Raw genomic sequence first — 19,952 nt, 5'->3', positions numbered from 1 at the left:
GCGGTGGCCAGGAGCGGCCACTGCACTCCAGTCTGGGCGACAGAGTGAGACTCCAACTCAAAAAAAAAAAAAAATTAACAATAAACTTTCTTGAGATTTGAAAATGTAACCGGCTGGTTTTGGTGGCTCAGCCTGTAATCCCAGCACTCTGGGAGGCCAAGGTGAGTGGATTGCCTCAGTCCATGGGTTCAAAACCAGCCTGGGCAACTTGGTGAGACCTCGTCTCTACAATAAAAAATTAAAAATAGCCGGGTTTGGTAGCGCACATCTATAGTTCTGGCTACTTGGAAAGTTGAGACCAAAGGATCACTGGAGCCCAGAAGTTCAATGCTGGGGTGGCCATGAGTGTGCGTGCCACTAGCACTCCAGCCTGGATGAAGGAGTGAGACTCCAACTCAAAAAAAAAAAAAAAAAAAAGAAAATGTAACCTGAGAAAGTGGAAGCATAACAGGAACCTCAAAAACACAATGAGGATGAAAATAACAGTTCAGCGTAAGTTTAATTAAAACAACTGATAGTCACTTGAATATGTTTTAAAAGCCTATTCTTAGTTTATTGTCTTCTTCCCTTTACCCAAGATGGAAACAAATCAAAACTTCCCATATTCTTTCATGGATCAAGGGGGAAAAAGAAAACAGGCACAATACAAGATGAGGCACAATACAGGAGGGTAAAAGATATATGCCATTGTTCACACATAATCACACAGAAAATTCCCTCTTCACATTTATGCCAGTCACATCACAATCCAGTAGTGCATAAGGAGCACAGGTCTAAGGAATACGACATTTACCAGTCATGCTCTTCCCTCTACAAACCTGCTTTGAAAAGCTGGCATCTTATATTTTAATATTTTGAGGGTGTGTGTGTGTGGGGCGGTTGGAAAGGGGGGTTGTCTAGGTAAGTCTGTCTTAATACAGTAGTTCAAAAATTTCGACCAACGACACTACCTGATTATCTTAAGAACAATGGTTCTCGGTCATTGCTTTACTCAGCTCTGGTCTGGCCATGTCTTCTTTGAACTATGGTCAAGTATGTTTTCCTAAGCTTTTCTAGGAGAGGTGAATCTTCTATCTCTTTCTCTCTCATTTACTTTCCAAATAAGCTATATTTTCTAAACTAAAAAAAAAAAAAAAAGAACAGTGGTTCTCAAAGTGTGGTCTGAGGACCTCTGGAAATTCTCGAGACATTTTCAAAGGGTCGGAATCCAAACTATTTTCATAATAATACTAAGACGTTATTGACCACTTTTCCACTCTCACAGTGTTCAGAGACGTTTTCCCGTGGCAGCTTGAGGTATGCCATAGCAGGAGACTGAATGAAAAAACGGATATGACAATCTGGCTACTTTCTATTAAGCCATACATTAAAGAGATTTACAAAAAGCGAACACACTGACAATCCTCACTAAATTTGTTTTAGAAACTTGTGATTTTTCACAAAATGTTAACTTCGTGAACATGTAATGACTTTATTGGTGTTACTTATAATAAGTGCATTTAGGATTCTCAGCTTTATTTCCTAAAAAGCTAAATACAGATAGTTAAAATTTACAAAAACAAAAGCTCCTTGGAATCCTCGACGCCAAATGTAAAGTGGTCTCGAGTCCAAAAAGCTTGAGAACAGCTGCCTAAGCTTTTGCTTCTCCTCTAAAGAACCGCGCAGAGGATGGCGGACCCACACTCCTCTGTCTTCAGAGACCATCACCTAAATCTCACAATCCTTGGATGTCAGGAGGGCATTCAAATATGTTCTACTGGAAGTGTCTGACATCTTGAGCAAACTCAGCCCCTAATTTTCGCGAGGCAAGTGTCCTGCCTTCTCTGAGACTCAGTTCATTTTGCAAACGTGAAGACAGGGGTTTTGGACCACACGAAATTCAAAATCCTTTCCAGCTCTGACATTCTACGACTCTTCTTGTTCTTATCTTTGCCCTGATTCATTCACTTATGTTTAACCTCATGAAAGAACTCTACAGAAAACCAGTCCCTTTCTCGTCACCTTCCTGTAAAAGACCCAAGGTGAAGAGCAAATATCGGGAGGACTCCTGAGGGGCAGAACAGCGGGTGGCAGCGAGATTTGGTAGCAATTGTCCCCGTCGACCCGCCCAGTCTCCCCAGCACGCCCGGTACCTGCCAGAGGCGCCGGTATACAGCCCCGAACGCGGTCCGCACCGCCATCTTGCCGTCCCGAACCCACAGATTGCTTCCGGGGTCACGCGGCGGTCTCAGACCATAGAGTTCGGCAAGAGGAGCGAGTGCCTCCTCATGTTCCGGCACAGAGCAACCATAGAGACGGGAGTGCTTGCTTGTGGAGGGTGCGGTCGGCGCATGGCCAACTCCCTGTCTTGACAAAATTGCTTCATCCCGTACCTCAATAGTTACCAAGTCCCATCAATGTTTCCCCCTTCAAATCGTGTTTGTCGCCGGGCTCGGTGGCTCAGCCTGTAATCCCGCGCCTTTGGGAGGCTGAGGTGAGTGGATTGCCTGAGCCCGCCGGTTCGAGACCCGCCTGGGCAGCGAGACCTCCTCTCTACAACAAATCAAAAAATCAGCCGGGCGTGGTAGCGCATGCCTCTAATTCCGGCTACTCGGAAGGCTGAGGCGGAAGGATCGCCGGAGCCCAGCAGGTCGAGGCTGCGGTGGCCGGGAGTGGCCGCTGCACTCCAGTCTGGGCGACCGAGTGAGACTCCAACTCAAAAAAAAAAAAAAAAAAAAAAAAAAATCATGTTTGTCCTGTGTGGTTTCGGTTTTGTTAGAGGCAAACATAACAAAACACATGTTTGGAGGAAAAAAAATCTAACATGTTTTTGACAGCAGTTATCTCTGGGTAGTGGAATAACGATTGATTTATATTCCTGTTCTGCAGTTTTCAAAATCTTAGCAAAATCTGTGTTTCATTAAAAGACAGGCAAGTCTACCACTACTAGTGAGTTCATATCCCACTCCAGTTCCCAGTTATGTTCCTTAAACCTGCCTTCCTTCCCCACTCCAGTGGGAATTCTCCTGCTCCATCCATCCTGTGTACCAGTGTCCTGCTGATCTTCCTAAATCATCCATTTCCTTATGTTACTCTAGTAATTGGGAGTTTACAATGGCTGCCTTCACCTATTACAAGCCAAGAGTAGTTTGTCTAGTTATTAAAGTCCACTGTAATTTTGTTCCAAGAAAAATGACTTATAAGTGGGATTTACTGTAATAAAAATTTCCTTCCGTATGTGCAAATGCCTGTTTTATTTTCCCAAAGTGTTTTCACACATGCACTTTAGCATAATGGGAAACTCTAGGTTTATAATAAAGATATCTGGTTTCAGTTTTTTTTTCTTTTTTGAGTTGCAGTCTCACTCTGTCGCCCAGACTGGAGTGCAGTAGCCGCTCCCGGCCACCGCAGCCTGGACCTGCTGGGCCCCGGCGATCCTTCCGCCTCAGCCTTCCAGTAGCTGGAACTACAGGCGCGCGCTACCACGCCCGGCTAGTTTTTGTTTTTGTTTTTTAATTTATTGTAGAGATGAAGTCTTGCCAAGTTGCCCAGGTGGGTCTCGACCGGCGGGCTCAGGCAATCCACTCACCTCAGCCTCCCAAAGTCACGGGATTACAGGCTGAGCCACCCAGCCTGGTTAGATATCTGGTTTCTAATCCCAGGTTTATTATTTAGCCAAGTGACTTTGGGCAAGTTACTTCCACACCCGTGCCTCAGTTTTTCTCTTACATCAAATAGAGATGCTAATAATAGTTCCTATTCAAGTAGTCGCTATGAGGATTAAATGAGATACTGCTGTGTGATGTTCAGTACAATGCCTGCCGTGTAATACACAATACCTGTCATCCACTATTTATAACATGAAATCATTTCTACCTCACTTGTCTCACAAGGTTGTTGAGAAGTCTAAAAATAAAAAGATTAAGTTTATGAGTATATTTTGCCGCATCTAAATCAAGTATTGTGTAAATATACAATTGTTGTTTTCTACCCACAAGTAGGTATTACCCTATTCTAAGGCAAGAGAACCAAGGAAGGGGTTCTCTTCCTTCTGAAGAATGTTTTGCCCAACATCTCACATATTGATGAAAGATCTAGTAGCAGAAACCAGTTTTCCTGCTTCTCAGGCTGACTGTTCACTAGAATTCAGTCCACGTGCAGGTGTGGCAGAGATGTCCAGTGTGGTCCTACGCCAGCATATGGAAGCAACACACTTCATCTGTGTACATTTCTGCTGGACTTGGCTGTGCCCTACCTTGGCAGGCTGTCCAAAGTCCTTCTCAGAATCAGGCTTTCTCTCTAAATTGTGACATTCAAGATGGTGTCTCTCAGCCAATAAGGTTTTCCAACAGTCTCCTCTCCCCCCACTCCAACTTTGTTGCTGCTTCCCCCCCCCCAAGTTGGGGTCTCACTCTGTCACCCAGGCTGGAATGCCATGGCATGATTGTAGCTCACCGCAGTCTCGTCTTCGCAAGCTCAGATAAGCTTCGGCCTCCCAAGTAGCTGGGACTACAGGTACACACCACTATACCCAGCTAAGTTTTTTTTTATTTTTGTAGCGACAAGATCTCACTATGTTGTCCAGTTGAACTCCTGGGCTCAAGCAATCCTCCCGCCTCAGCTACCCAAAGTGCTGGGATTACAGGTATGAGCTACCATGCCTAACCTTATTGCTGCTTCTAAAGTTTTCATCAGTCTGTCCAAATGACACTTATGCGAGGGCTCCTCAGTCTGCCTCTGTCTCCTCTGGGTGGCCTCTGTTGGGTGAACTTTCTGCAACCATAAAGATATTGACATTACAGCTTGCAAATGACTTTCACTTAAGTTAACTAATCTGATCCTCACCAAAAGACATGAATTTTCTCCCCTGCAGGGTTGGTGCTGATTCTGTAATGAGGCACAGTTGTATTTAAGTCGCTTTTGGTTGAAAGGAATAGAGACACTCACCACTCCACCAAGACAAGAAGGTCTATTTTTGAAGACATGTTTGGCCTGGGCTGCTCCTGGAACTGAAAAAGTGTGCTTAAAGCAGTCTTAGGGGCTGGATGTTGTCTCCCTTCTCTATGCCTTAGAGGCCAAATGTGGACTTTTAAATAACAGACTTTGTGTGCTTACAAATAGTTCCTATTCCCTCAAATCGCTGCTTGTCACGTGGCCACTGCTTGCTGCTTTTGGCTTACCAAGTTTCTCCATTTGTACTCTCAAATGTGGGAATTTGATTTGGTCCTCTCATCTTCCTAGGCTAACCCATATCATGTATCACCAAACAGCCTATGGGCCTAACTTAGCAGGTACCAACCTGGTCCAACTAGCTGGGGGCAAAGTAGGAGTCACTGTCAGGGGCACAACCAGGTTTTGCCAACAATAGGGCTGTGGACAGGGCTCTTTGGGATTGTGTGTGGGCATGGACAATGCTCTGAAACTTGCCTATCCACTATACGTCTCTTTCCTACAGCCTAAACTTTCAAATCTGACCTCATGCAGATGAGCAGGAGGCCAATGATGCTAGATAGCTAATACAGTAAACCCTTCTTATACCCGGCAAAAATGAACATAGATATATAAGATATTTTTTAAGGTAAAGAATATTTTGATTGCACCAGTTGTTCTGTTTTTGTTTGTTTGTTTTTGAGTCAAAGTCTCACTCTGTTGCCCAGGCTGGAGTGCAGTGGCACGCTAACGACCACTGCAGCCTCGACCTGCTGGACTTAGGTCATCCTTCTGCCTCAGCCTCCCACGTGCCATCATGCCCAGCTAAGTTTCTGATTTTTTTTGTAGAGATGAGATCTCACTATATTTCCCAGGCTGGTGTTCTGATTTTAAAGACAGCCCTTTTCAAAAGAGTCCCTTTCTCACATAAAGGAAACAGCCCTTTGACGCTTTCATATGTGATATCTGCAATCCAGAGATCATCTACAATTCACTTAGGAATATATTATGCAATTCTTAAAATGTCTTCTTAATTATGTTTTGCTTAAAACCCACCCACATTCCTAGAGCACATCTCAGCAGCTGACTATGGCTAAGGATGGTAGACAGGAAGAAAATGGAATTTAGAATTGGCTTTAGGTAAACTCCAAAGAGGTTTTATTTACACACACACTCTCTCTTTCTCTTAAACACAGACGGAAGCAAGACTGGAAGACTGGAGAGGTAATTAACAAATGGTTACCAAGCACCTGCCATGAGTTGGGGTGTGTGTGTGTGGGTGTGTGTGTGTGTGTGTGTGTGTGTGTGTGTGTGTGTGTGTGACGGTGAGGGGATTCCGAATATTAATAAAGCATGGCCTTTTCTCTTCTCAGTGGTGGAACTGGATCTGTTCCCAGACTTCATGTCTTTCTAGGTGTTAAATTCCTTGGCAGGAAGGAATCATGTACAGCCATGAGTATATCTCCCACTCTCGTGTATAATACAGAATGGAATAGTGCCTAGTGGCTCATGAGGACTGATTGACAATGAATATAACAGTAGAAAAAAGTCTTCTCATTGGACACCTGGGCCCTTGGAAGCTTTCAATTTACAGCACTGGCTAAATACACATTGCTTCTAGAGGAATAGTTGTTTTATTTGATATATGTCTGTTTAAAATAGATAGCTAGACCAGGTGTGGTGGCTCACACCTGTAATCCCAGCACTTTGGGAGGCTGAGGCGGGAGAATTGCTTGAGTCCAGGAGTTCAAGATCAGTCTAGGTAACATAGTGAGACATCCTCTCTACAGTAAACCAAAAAGTAGCTGGCATGGCGGTGTGTGCCTGTAGTCCCAGCTACTTGGGAGACTGAGGAGGAAGGATCGCCTGAGCTCAGGAGGTTGAAGCGGCGGTGAGCCATGATTGTGCCACCGCATTCCAGCCTGGGTGAGAGTATGATGCCCAACTGAAAAAAAAAAAGCTAAAATTAAAGTAAAAAACCAAAAGAACCAAGATTAAAGTCTTGAAAAGGCATTCCCCACTTAAAGCAAATTCTGTATAAAATCCAGAATTTTTAATTTCTTCAAAGTTCTCTGTTGACCATTAAAAAGTGAACATACTTATTACAATTTGGAAATGCAGATTTAAAATGCAAAGAAGTCAGGGTGGACATAGACTTTGTGGGGGATTTACTGTACCACACCTGTATGTAATACTGAGTCCCCCTAAATTGCAATTGGACTAATGTGGTTTAGAGACCGCCAAGTCTTCAAGCAGCTCTTCCAGTGCTTGAGTAGCAGAAATGTGCGTTCTGGCCTCTGGAGCGGGGGGACATTCGTGAACATTAAATCTGATTAGCGGACCTAAACCTGTTGTCTACAGAAACCAACTAACAGGTACATTAGCATGCATCCCAACGTTGAGAAGTCATCTCTGGCTAGAAAGAAGAAATATTTAAGCCAAATGAAACTCAAAAAGATAATATTTTATTTTCAGAGCAGCTGATGCAATATTGAATCCGGTTTTCACAAATAAATATGACAGTGTCTATTTGGTTACATCTCTATTTGTTGAATGCCTATCTATAGGAACTATAATAAATTTCTGAGAAGGATAATGGCTGAAGCCTGTTAAGTGAATTTCTCCTGATTTTCTTTCTGAAAAAGTACTATGATAATTTTTAAAATAATGCTTATCACTCAGGAGGGAATAAACAGCTTTGAATGCCCAGTTTTTTTTTTTTTAAAGGAATGCACCTTTTTAGGACAAATCTATAAAACATCTTTATTTATTTGTTACAGTTGATGTTTAAATATAACTTTTTCTTTCAAGCTTCAAACTTTTTTTTTAAACCCCTGGTAAAATAAGACTTTTGGTTCACCTTAACAAAAACTGACCTAGGAAGAAACATTTTTTAGCAAAATGTTATTATAAAATTCACTAGAAAATACTGTCCTCTTTTTTGCCAAAATGTTACATAAAATTCTTATTAAAAATACACACATTACAAAAGAAAAATTATGAATATGTTATACATAGTGCTCTGATATGGACCAAGGGACTGCATTCCGGGAAAATACAGTTAAGCACACTAGATCTTATGATGTCAACTTATAATTAGTGCAAACCTGAACAAATTACATCCTAATATGGAAGGCATGCAAGTCATTTGCTGAGAACAGAACATAACGAAGCCAGAACAGGAAGCAATCACAACCACTATTTAAAAATGTTTTCATTTTTATTACATTAATTTTTTTCAAAAATACTTTTCTTTACAATAGAACTCCTAGAAAATATGTACAACCTTCCTCTAATAAAATATAACAGCAGTTAAATATATTTGAAAATAAGATGGGTTTTTCCATAAAATATATCTGTTAACTTTTTATATACAAGCTTTCTCAAAGAGGCCTAAATTCACTAATGAAAAACCATCTGATAGTAAACAGTAACCGAGTTGAAGACATTAACCATTAGGAAGAAAAGTTTTTGGGGTGGGGGGAAGCTAAAACACAACACATACATGCAGGCAGAACCATTTCCGGAAAAAAAATAAGTGCAATATTTTACTAGGAAGTCAATTCTTTAAGTTGATAGTCAAGAAATACTAAGTCAGGAATCTGAACTGTCTCGTTAAGGAGGAGTTCTTTGGTTATTTCAAGTCAGAAATCCCTATGCTATACTGCAAGGAAAATTAAAAGTAAATTGTGCGTTCTGTTTTTGCCATGGCAACTCAGTTTATTTTTAATGTTTAAAACCAGAACAGCTGGGCAAGTCTCCAAACAGAAGGAACACATTTGCTTTATAAACATTTTTCTGGATGTTTGCTTCCATAGACCCAATAGCAAAACCATTCTAGACTCACCCCGAGACACTGGTAAGGGGAGGAAAACCGTCGCCAGGACGGACGATCAGCCAGTGGCATGACAATTGGAATGTTTCAGTCACAGTTCTGCCACAAACTTGATGCACACTGCCCAGACAGCCCTTAACTCAAAGCTGCTTAGATAAAACAGAGGAGAGGATAACCTTTCCGAAAAAGCATCAGATAAAACTTTTTTCTCTAAACAAAAGTTGAAGGAAAGCTCTAAGACTTCTCTGAAAACAGAATGATGGAAAAGAAAATTATCTTTGTATTTTTCTTCTGTCCATGGCTTTCCTGAGATTCAGAGGCCACCGCCTGTGTAGGGCTGCTGTGGGCCACAGCCGGCTCCGAGTGCTGTGCCAAATATTTTTGCAGGGTCAAACTTAAAAGATGCCAGCAAAGTGGCCCAGCCTGACAGCCACAGCGTACCTGGGGTGGGGCGAGGCTTGAAACACCTGCTTCGGAAGTCACACAGCGTTAACACCTAAGGGGAGCTGTGAGAAGCAGGATCCTTTCTGCACTGGGGCTGCGTCCCTGTCTGATTTCTGCCCTAACAATGGGATGGTTCAGTTTGACTCAGCTCAAAAGCCTGGGCGAAATGGCATTTTTGAAGGATTATCGCTTTATTACCTTCAAGTACAAACAGCAACCCTGCTGATAGAGGCAGGAGGAGGCAGAGCAAAGTCATGTAGCGCGGAGAAGTCTAGAGTGCTTTGGTAAGTGACTTGTAATGAATGCATTCATGTTTGAATGCACACATTGTAGCTCAAGGTAATCTGAAGCCATTGTTGTTGGCCTTCGATGCTATTTGTCTTGTATTGGCTATCACACATGTTAGAAAACTTTATTTCTTATAACTAGCATTAAGGTAAACTTCAGTCCAGCAGACGTGAATTAAGCAAAATCCCAGTGAAGGAGGTTTCACAGTACTTCCGAGTGGCACAAAGTAATTGCAGGACTCCATAATCATTGACAGTGTTGCAAAAAAGAATAGGCTCTTTTGATTTTGAGGGGGGGTGCGGGGCAAAAGAACATTTCCTGGCATTCCAGGTACTTCAATGCCAGCCCTTCATCACCCTGAAACGAAAGCAGTCCTGGCAACTTCATGTTCATGGTTGGGGTACTTGTCTCCAGGAGGGCCTCTAGTCTGTTCATGCTGAAACACAGCTCTGCTACCCACAACGTGGAGCTGACGAGCCCCCGGGGAACTTGAAGAGGGGGAGCCTGCTCTAGAAACCAGGTCCTTAGTAAATCACAGCTAGGAGTGAATGCCTGCAATGATACAGTACTGCATCCTACCAAAGAGTGACAGGCAATGCAGAGGGAACCTACTTGCCCACTTGGTCACTACTTTGCGTAACATGTGTGCTGGAGGAGGGCCGTGTAACAGGAGGGTCCCTGGAAAGCTACCCTCTCCCCACCAGGGCATAGATGCCACACTTACTGCAAACTACAGAATGAGGTCAGAACAGAATAAAAATGATGCCTGGTGGGAAAAGACGGCCCGAAGGCCCCAGCACGAAGAGGGTAGCCTGATTCACACACACACTCACAGCAAGCTTTGGGGTGATTGACATCGGAATGCAGTGGAACATCAACGTCAGTTTCGTCCCCTGCTGGGAATGACTTCATGAGAATGCAGCCCAGATGAAACACCTCTTAAAGATAGTTGTGCCAATTATTTATTCCCCCCCAACCCCCCACAAAAAACATTTTTTTTTAAATAAAAGGAAAAGAAATGGGATTTTTTTTCTCTAAACCTGAATAAAACGACCACTTTTTAAACAGGTAGTTTAAAAGGGTTACAAAACAAGCAGGCAGTCCAGGTTTCCTGATTAATGAAGTCGGAGGCTGTGGGTTTTCAATGTCTCTAAGCAACACACAGGGCTTTATAGTTCTGCGTCACCCTGAAGCAAAACCGAATCTTGATCATCCAAGAGCAAATCAGTGTCCACGACCTCAGCCTCCTCCATGACGCCCCCTAGCTGCTGGACAACATCGTCGTCGAGGATGTCCACGTCCTTGATGGGTTTGATCAGACTCAGCTGGTCCAGGGGCAGCAGCCCCGGTGCCCCCACCGGCCCCGTAGTCCTCTCGATAGTGGCTGCCATCTCAGCTGCAAAAGCTGCCTTCTGAGCCTTCTGCCTCTGCTGCTCCTCCTGCTGCCTGTGAGTTTTCATGTGCGCATTTCGGCTTTTAATCTTGAAGAAGACCCTACGAAAAAAAAAGCACATAAAACTTAGAAGGAGATCTGAGTCCCTGGAAATTCAGGTGTCCTATAGGGAATAGGGGTGCATGGAAAGGGATGGCATGGATACTCTATAATCATTCCTGAGCTCATAAAGGGAAAAAACCTGATTTCTAAGGGCTGAGTCAAACAGGGTTGGTAAATCCCAATTCCCCTTGGACATACTGAAAACTGTTCTGTGTGTGAATATAATTTCAGCAGCTACAAGAGGCATCCCGTGAACATTTGCCTGATGCTATTCCTCGTCTGGAAAACCACAGGAAACAATTTTTTTTTTGTAGTGACGAGGTCTCACCAAGTTGCTCAGTCTGGTCTCGAGCCCGTGGGCTCAGGCAATCCACTCGCCTCGGCCTCCCAAAGTGCTGGGATTACAGGCTGAGCCACCGAGCCCGGCCACAGAAAACATTTCTATTTTCCATAAAGTTTTAACTGGACTGCTGGTAGAGAAAGTCCCCAAGTAAAATAAAAATAAGACCAAAGAAACAAACAAACAAGCCCCAGACCCCATCAATTAATAGACGCCACTGAAAGACAGCCGGAAAACGACGAAATACAAATTTGTCTGTTAAACTGTCCTTTGTCTCCACCTGGTGGATTGTGGAGTTGTAGCCTTTTTGAGCCAAATGAGTGGAAGGCACTGGCTCCTTTCAGGGAAAACAGGCTGATGCTTCCACGCTGCTACTCCAGGATTAGTAGGTGAAAGATAACTGAGAGTCAGCTCCGGATGGTCCCATCATTATGTCAAGTAAATAGCCTTATGATCAATCTGGGGGCCCATTTCTTCCATGGTTCACTCATTGTGTGGTGGTGGTGATGTGAAGACAGCAGAGCACAGAGGAGACTAACAAGTAAGTCCATTTCTCCCATTCCTATGCTTCACGGAGGGGAAGAGGTCTGCTGGTTCCAATCCAGTCACTCAGCCACTGAGCTCAGCTGGGTTTACTCAGAGGCAGCGTGGCACAGAGGCTAAGGGCACCAGGCTCAGCATGATCTGAATCCCCCCTGGCCACTCGCTGTGCATACCACAACAAGCAGCTTCCCCTTTCTGTGTCTCAGTTTCTACCTGTAAAAAAGAAGCTACTGGCTTGCCTATAATCCCTGCACTTTGGGAGACTGAGGTAGGAGGATTGCTTTGGGCCAGCAAGAGCGTGTCTCTACAAAAAACAAAAAAACAAAAACTAAGCCATGTGTGGTGGCGCATGCCTGTAGTCCCAGCTACTTGAGAGGCCAAGGCAGAAGGACCACCTGAGCCCAGGAGGTTGAGGCTGCAGTGAGTCATCATGATAGTGCCACTATACTCCATCTAGACTGAGTGGAGGACAGAGAGAGACACTGACTAAAGGAAAAAAATAAAAAGCTACTAGAAGTACCTGCATTATAAGACTAATTTTTCTGTCGCCCAGACCGGAGTGCTGTGGCCGTCAGCCTCAACCTGCTGGGCTCCGGTGATCCTTCCGCCTCAGCCTTCCGAGTAGCCGGAATTACAGGCATGCACTACCACGCCCGGCTGATTTTTTGATTTATTGTAGAGATGAGGTCTCGCTGCCCAGGCGGGTCTTGAACCCACGGACTCAGGCAATCCATTCACCTCAGCCTCCCAAAGATGCGGGATTACAGGCTGAGCCACTGAGCCCGGCTCATAAGACTATTTTAAAGATTAAAATCAGTATGTATGCTGTGGGCTGAATGTGTCCATGTGTCCCCCAAAAAGCATGTGTTGGAAACTTAACCCCAGTGCAACCGTGCTAGGAGGTGAGGCCTCATAGGAGATGTTGAAGGCAGGGGGGCTCTACTTCATGAATGGATTCATGCGGCTTATCAAAGGGCTGGAGGCTGTGAGCTCAACCCCCTGCTCTCTCTTGCCTTCTCCTTGTCCTGCTATGGGATGACTCAGCAAGAAGGCCCTTGCCAGATGCTGGCCCCTCAACCTTGAACTTCCCAGCCTCCAGAGCTATACGAATACATTTCTTTTCCTTAAAGTTTACCCAGTGAGTGATTCCAGAAACACACAATGGACTAAAAAAGTCCTTTAAATCAGTGCTAGGCCAACAGTGAACACCGATAAAGGGCACCGATTAAGCTGCCAGCTATATTCTGTGAGGACGTGTAAGGAGAGGCCCCACTTGGCCTTGCTGATCTCACTGGGGATGTTTTCCTGGTGGAGTTCTGGCAGCCACCTGGTCAGCATCTCTCCGGATAGCTCTTCTCTTTATGTCTGAGGGACTAGGAGTCATGAGAAGAGGAACTCAGCAAGGCTCCTGCAGGATGTCACTCGTGACAGTGTGATACCCTTCCACTCGGGCAGACTCACTGAGAGTCAACTGGAATTCGCCACTGGATGTTGTGGGAGGGGATCGTGCATCCCACCCTCAGTGATATTTTCTCCCTAAGGTAAATAAACAGACAAAGCAAACCCAAAGGACAGAGCCACCCTTAGGAGCCCAGGTTCTGCATTCAGGCAAAGCTGGGTTCAGATCTCAGCCCTACTCTCCACTGGTGGTATGACTTGGGGCAAGTCATTTCACCTAACTTTAAATGCTTATTTGCAAAACAAGGAGAAACAAGGTGTCTGCATCACTACAACTTCTGTGTGAGGAGTAAATAAGTTCACGCACATAAAGTATGTAACAAAATAAGTGCTCAGTAAACATTAGCTGTGATAATTACCAGGTCCTGGCACTTTTCCCATTTAGTTGTTGTTTAACTTATTTTTATTTGAGTCAGGTTCTCGCTCTGTCACACAGGCTAGAGTGCAGTGGCATGATCACAGCTCACAGCCATGACTTCCTGGGCTCAGGTTATCCTTCTGCCTCAGTCTCCTAAGTACTTGGGACTACAGGTATGTGCCACCATGCCTGGCTGATTTTTAAATTTTTTTGTAGAGATGAGGTCTCGCTATGTTGCCTAGGTTGGTCTCAATCTCCTGGGCTCAACAAATCCTCCTGCCTCAGCCTCCCAATATGCTGGGATTATAGGCATGAGCCACTGTGCCCGGCATATTGTTTTAAATTATACCTAAAAGAGTGGATAACAGATTTTATTTCATGTGCCAACCCTGATTCATTGGTTGTGCCAGCTTGATTATAATGAAAAGGATTTGAGGTCTTGTATTAATGTGATAGCAAGGAGTGTGGGAATTGATTAGTGATGTCTGTCCTGGGCACAGAAGTGAGCAATAGTGGTAGGGGCACCACATATGAGTCATCTCTGCTACAGAGAGTTCCTGATTAGGTGTTCTAAAGAGAGTGACACTAGTGAATACGGTTTATGTGTGCAGGTAAGGAATGGGAATCAGAGTCCTACCCCTCATTTCTGGAAAAGAGTGAACTTTGGTCACTGTCTCAAGATGTCCATCCTTACCGGGCTCTAAGACAACAGAATGGCCATATCTAAGTCAGAGACAAAGTCCACCATACAGATCCCAAGGGTAGTACAAAAAGTTTTGAGAGTCTTGGTTCTTTTTCTGGTTGAGGAAACCTTAGACCATCTTGGCCTGGCCCCCACAGAGCAATGATTCATCATAGACTTAGATTCTGTCCCTGGTTCCACTGCACCTACTTGCCACACTCCTTGCAGGGGAAGATGGTGGTGGGGTCTGTCTCGCCGCTGGTGGTGCTGTGAGAGGGCGAGCTCTTCACCGAGCAGTACCCGCTCTGGGCTGTGCCAGGCTTCTGCTTCCCAGAGGGGATGGCACCTCGGGCCTTGGTCACCTGGTTGGTGCCTCCATGGATGCGGGCATGGCCATTCAGTGCCTGACGGGAGCTGAACACCTGGGGAAGAAAGGGAGTGACATGACATCTACAGTCCTGAAAAGGAAATTAGGGTTATTAGTTACTCAGTGGTAAACATGGGATATTTGAAACAGTGTCTAATGATGGGGCACAAGGGTTTTACCTAAGCACACTTGGTATATGCCACAAAAAGTAAGAATCAAATACCACAACCACAAATACAGTGCCAATAAAAACCACATCATTGTTACTGGCAGAAGACAAGAGGCGATGTGGCATGCATTAAGGACAGGCTACCATCTAGACATCAAGAGATTGGGGGTCTAGAAGCAGCTCTCTCAGAACAAGCAGGAAAGCCATTAGGCCATTTCCCTCTATATGCTTTATTTTTTCCATCTGTAAAATGGAGTTGGACCAGCTTTCAAAACAAAATTTTTTTTTTGAGTTGGAGTCTTACTCCGTCACCCAGGCTGGAGTGCAGTTGCATGCTCATGGCCACCCCAGTGTTGACCCGCTGGGTTCAGGCCATCCTTCAATCTCAGCCTTCTAAGTAGCCAGAACTACAGGTGCACGGTACCACACCCAGCTAATTTTTTGATTTATTGTAGAGATGAGGTCTCGCCAAGTTGCCCAGGGGGGTCTCGAACCTGTGGGCTCAGGCAATCCCCTCACCTCGGCCTCCCGAAGTGCTGGAATTGAAGGCTTGAGCCACCGGCCCGGCCCAAACTTCTTTTTAAAGTTGAAAACAATCTTCCTCCCTCCTTCCCATTTTCCTTCTCCCTCCCTCCCACCCTCCCTTCCTTCTTTCTTTTCTTTAAAAAAATATTTTAAAACAGAGACAAGGTCTCACTATGTTCCTCAGGTTGGTCTCAAACTTCTGGACTCAAGCAAACCTCTCGCCTTGGCTTCCCAAAGTGCTGGGATTATAGGTGTGAGCCAACACGCCTGGCCCTCCCTCTTTCTTTTCTAAAAATCATGTTTTACTCAAAAACTCAAGCTCAAGTTACAAGCAAAAGTGCTCTGGCTGAAATGGAAACGGCAGCCCAGATTGAGCCCATTTGCTCAGCTCTACCCACTCCCAGGAAGCCTAGCGCCCCCAAGAAACACAGTTTGAAAGACACCAATTAGGTGCTTTGACATATTCTATATGGCATATATAACCTCAATTAGTAATCTACAGTTGAAGCAATGTTTAAGACCCCCACATATTAATACAGAATAATGAAAAGAGCGAGGACCTGGGCAGCATTTGGAAGCCTGCCATACATACATCAGGGTTTCTTAAGTTCCACACCACTAACACTTTAGCCTTTGTTGTGGGGGGCTGTGTCATATAAGACGGTTAGCAACATCTCTGGTCATCTAGAGATGCTAGCAGCACCTCCCCAGTCTTGACAAAAATGTCTCTAGACATTGCCAGTGTCCTTGGAGAACAAATGATCCCCACTTCAGAACCACTGCTGTAAAGGGATGTAATCCAGGCCCCTGAATCCCAAAAGCCCCAACTTCCAGTTAAATTCATCAGCTAAAGGGAGTACCAGTTGCAGTGGTTGCTCTGCATGAAGTTCATGAGCTTTGTAGATTTTCTTACAGAGAAAGAAATCTATTGCTGATTTAGCAACCAAAGTTTCTGTTGTTAGGCAAAGAACAAACCAGCATGAGTTTCCCCGAGATCTCAAAAAGTCATTAAAAAATATCCATCTTGCTGAGCATTTCTGATCGGGAAAAGTAAAAGATGACTCCCACTCAGCAAATGATTTACTGTACACCAAAAACTCTGAGTTAAGGAATCATCAATTTCTGAACAAATTCACCAAGAAATACCATCACTTCAAGTCACATCATAATCATCCCTGCACTGAAGCACTCCATACAAAATGCAACGAGGGTGTGAAGAGGTCAGGTCATTAAACATCAGAGATGGAAACGAGCTAGCAATTTCTTCTGTCCTCTCCAAAGCAAAATGTCTTAAAAAAAAATTTTTTTTTTACTTTTTCATTTTTTCTTAAATGTAAACCAAGTGAATTTCTGCATTAGGATCTACATATTTTAAAGATTGCTGCTTTCTTTGTCAAAGTGACAGACTCAATGAGCAGCATTCAATACACTGTGGAAAACAGTTCCAATTCTACACCATGTATAAGCAAAGACAATACTTGGGGAGAATGGGGTTTCTTGTGAAAGAAGCAACATTCTCATTTTTGGAGCTCACCTATACAGGTGTGCCTTGGATAGATTTGGGGAAAGTCCACTAATTCAGACTCATGGGGCACCTGTAGGACATTGAGAGTCCAAAGTAAACAACTTTCAGAAATACCCTTTAAAATACTCATGGAGCATAATCCACAATCTTAGCACTATGGGAGGCCAACACGGGAGGATTGCTTGAGCCCAGGAGTTCAAGATCAGCCTAAGCAACATAGCGAGACCTCATCTCTACAAAAAGTCAGAAAAATTAGCCTGGCAAGGTGGCCCAGGCCTGCAGTCCCAGCTACTTGGAAGGCTGAGGGGGAAGGATCACTCGAGCTCAGGAAGTTGAGGTTGCGGTGAGCTGTGATCGTGCCACTGCAATCCAGCCTGGGCGACAGTGAGACTCTTGGACTCAAAAAAACAAAAACAAAAACAAAGCAAATAGAACCTTAGACTAAGCCAGTGCAGATTCTGTAAGGCCTTTCTTAAGTGCAAAAAATAACCAAACAGTTAACTTATTTTATTTTTGCTAAATTATGCTTCTAAACAACTTGAAAATTAGTCAACCAAGTGGTTATACACACTCCTCTTCAGCCTGTTTATATGATTAGCGTACTTGTAAATTTTACCCCCACACAGAGTACAGACATAAACTTTAGTTAAATCTTTTTAACAGCTCTCTAAAATTTCAAATTAGTGATATTTGAATTAGTAATACTTTATGAAATATGAAATGCAAAACCTTCCAGACAGGTAAAACCAAAGACAGTGGGGGCAAGTAATTATGTAATAAAAGAATGATCCTTGTCTATGGGCTCTCTTAGTGCATTTTATTTATGTATGTATTTATTTATTTATTACAGATGGTGTCTCACTGTTGTCCAGGCTGGAGTGCAGTGGTGTGATCATAGCTCACTTCCTGCACTCAAGCAATCCTTATGCCACAGCCTCTCGAGTAGCTGGGACTACATCCATGCTCCAGCACACCTGACTTCCCCAGGTGCATTTAAATGCATATTGACAGGGCACAAGTTTGTGTGACACACAGCCCAGGGGAGTGCAGAGGCTCCAGGAAACGTGGAGTGTATGAGGGGGATGCAAAAAAAACAAAAAACAAACAAAAAAAAACCCCGGAATTATCTTTAGGAGGGCAGGCCCCTTGTGGTACACTCGAAATTTGTTCCTCTGGATCAAATGGTCAACCAAAGTTTTTTACCTGGAAATTTTGAGAAGGTTGTATCACAATTTGAGGAAGAAACGTCCCAGGTTGTGGCAAACAGGTGACTGGTTCTTCCACCATGACGACACACCTGCTCACATTGCGCTGAGTTGTTGACCCATGTGTTCAACAGTATGACACCCATGCCCCACTCTCCCTATTCAATCAATCTCACCGCAAGCGACTTTTTTTTATTTCCCTGGATGAAAAAAGTCCTCAAAGGGAAAGGTTTTGCCCATGTGTAAGAGGTGAAACAAAAAATGCAGAAGAACCAAAGGGCATCAAACCTGACAAGTTCAAAAACTGTTTTGAGCAGCGGAAAAAGTGTCTTGATAGATGTATTGCATCCAGAGGAGAGTACTTTGAAGGTGACTGAAGTTTAAACAGGTAAGAATACATATACAATTTTTATAAATAAATTCCGGGGTTTTTTGGGGTCCCCTTTGTATGTTCTGGAGGCCAACACTCACTGCAGGGCTTGGAAGCTCTCACTTCCTGGGCACAAGGACCTTCTTTGTGTCAACACACAGAATCATACCTGACACAGAACCCGCACTTTGTAAACACCTGTTGGTCAAATGAATAAGAAAACAAGGGCAACAGTGCCCTCTGCCAAACTTTCATTGCTGGAAATGTTTTGACAATGCATCATCTCTTAAAGCCAGGCACAGCTGTGTGGCCCTCGCTGGTCCCAGATCCCTGGATAACACAGAGACACTTACAGCCCCACAGTTGGGCATTTCACAGATGAAGGAGCCCGAGGGCTGGCTGAGGGCCTGCAGAGGTGGCCCCTCCGAGGGAGCCGGGAGGGGGACTGGTGGTGGCTCCGGCGACTTCGGCGCCTCACTCTCCTCTTCTTTTGTAGATTTCCTATCTTCTTCCAGGTCTTCCTCCTCCTCCTCTAACTCTTCCTCTTCTTCACTTGTCTAGTGTGAAGGTAATAAAAGCAAGAAGGGGAAACCCCCAAATGGCATTTTTAGTGATAAACAGAACTCACAGACCAGTAGAGGAGAGAGGGGCTGGACTTTGGGGTTGTGACACTCTTGGCATAAGGAATAGGTGACAGAGCCTGCTGGGCACAATCTCTAAAAGGTTGGTCTCTGGACGCTTGGAATTTTGAGGTCAAGGAAGTAAGTCCCTGATCATTTATATAAAAATATATTGAGGAAGAAAGGAGAGATTTCTGTGTGTAAGAAACTCCCCCTTTTGTATAAGACTACGAGATCTTGAAAATGACTAAAAACCAGGCAGCAGCCTGGGAAAGATGGTAAAACCTCATCCCTACAAAAAATAAAATAAGTAGCTGGGCACGGTGGCATGTGACTGTAGTCCCAGCTACTCGGGAGGCTGAGATGGAAGGATTGCCTGAGCCCAGGAGGTCGAGGCTGCCATGAGCCGTGATCATCGTGATCATGCCACTGCACTCCAATCGAGGGGACAGAGTGAGAGACTCTGACTCAACAAACAAACAAACAAATAAACAAACCCACCCCAGGCAGGCTGTCCTGCTTGTGAGTAGCTGTCTCCTCACTGCAGAGAGGAGGGTTTTTTAGCACTAACAGTACAGCGAAAACCTCCTTGGAGAGGGACTGAATACCCGTACTGGTTTGTCTTACAGGCTTTATTACACTGCCACATAAGATGCTGGATTTGACCCGCGGTTGTGGAAGTGCGTGGCACCCGGGGAGATCCCACTCTGGTCCTGTCAGAACACAGAATGAAAGGAGAGAAAGTGGAAGGGGAACATCGCTTTTATTTACTGTGTGCTTTTTCTTTTGTCTCTGACCATGGGCTTGCACAAAGCAAAGT

General features: G+C 44.4%; 2 protein-coding genes across 4 annotated transcripts in view; both read right to left on the bottom strand.

Moving 5' to 3' along the window:
• Positions 1-2,232, bottom strand: part of MRPS10 (mitochondrial ribosomal protein S10) — a 13,149-nt gene extending 10,917 nt beyond the window's left edge. For 2 of the 3 annotated variants that reach the window (XM_021714753.1, XM_021714752.1), the window contains exon 1: positions 2,133-2,185. Coding sequence is in view for 2 of the 3 variants with exons in the window: in XM_021714752.1 (XP_021570427.1) it covers positions 2,133-2,180 (48 nt within the window). In the remaining variant the exon portion in view is untranslated. Of the gene's footprint in view, positions 1-2,132 lie in introns of all 3 variants that reach the window. The other variant, XM_008062574.1, reaches the window with a different exon arrangement.
• A 5,400-nt stretch (positions 2,233-7,632) lies between these two features.
• TRERF1 (transcriptional regulating factor 1) overlaps positions 7,633-19,952 on the bottom strand; it is a 223,193-nt gene continuing 210,873 nt past the window's right edge. Inside the window, exons 16-18 of the mRNA XM_008062571.2 lie at positions 18,866-19,069; positions 14,562-14,773; positions 7,633-10,969 (exon numbers count right to left, since the gene is read on the bottom strand). Coding sequence (XP_008060762.1) covers positions 10,645-10,969; positions 14,562-14,773; positions 18,866-19,069 — 741 coding nt within the window. The 3' untranslated portion in view covers positions 7,633-10,644. The remainder of the gene's footprint in view (positions 10,970-14,561; positions 14,774-18,865; positions 19,070-19,952) is intronic.

The sequence above is a fragment of the Carlito syrichta genome, unplaced genomic scaffold (assembly GCF_000164805.1).
Source record: "Carlito syrichta isolate Samal-C Ts95f unplaced genomic scaffold, Tarsius_syrichta-2.0.1 Scaffold305755, whole genome shotgun sequence".
Lineage (NCBI taxonomy): Eukaryota > Metazoa > Chordata > Mammalia > Primates > Tarsiidae > Carlito > Carlito syrichta.
The sequence above is the reverse complement of the archived record's forward strand: the minus strand, read 5'-3'. Positions and strand labels throughout refer to the sequence as shown.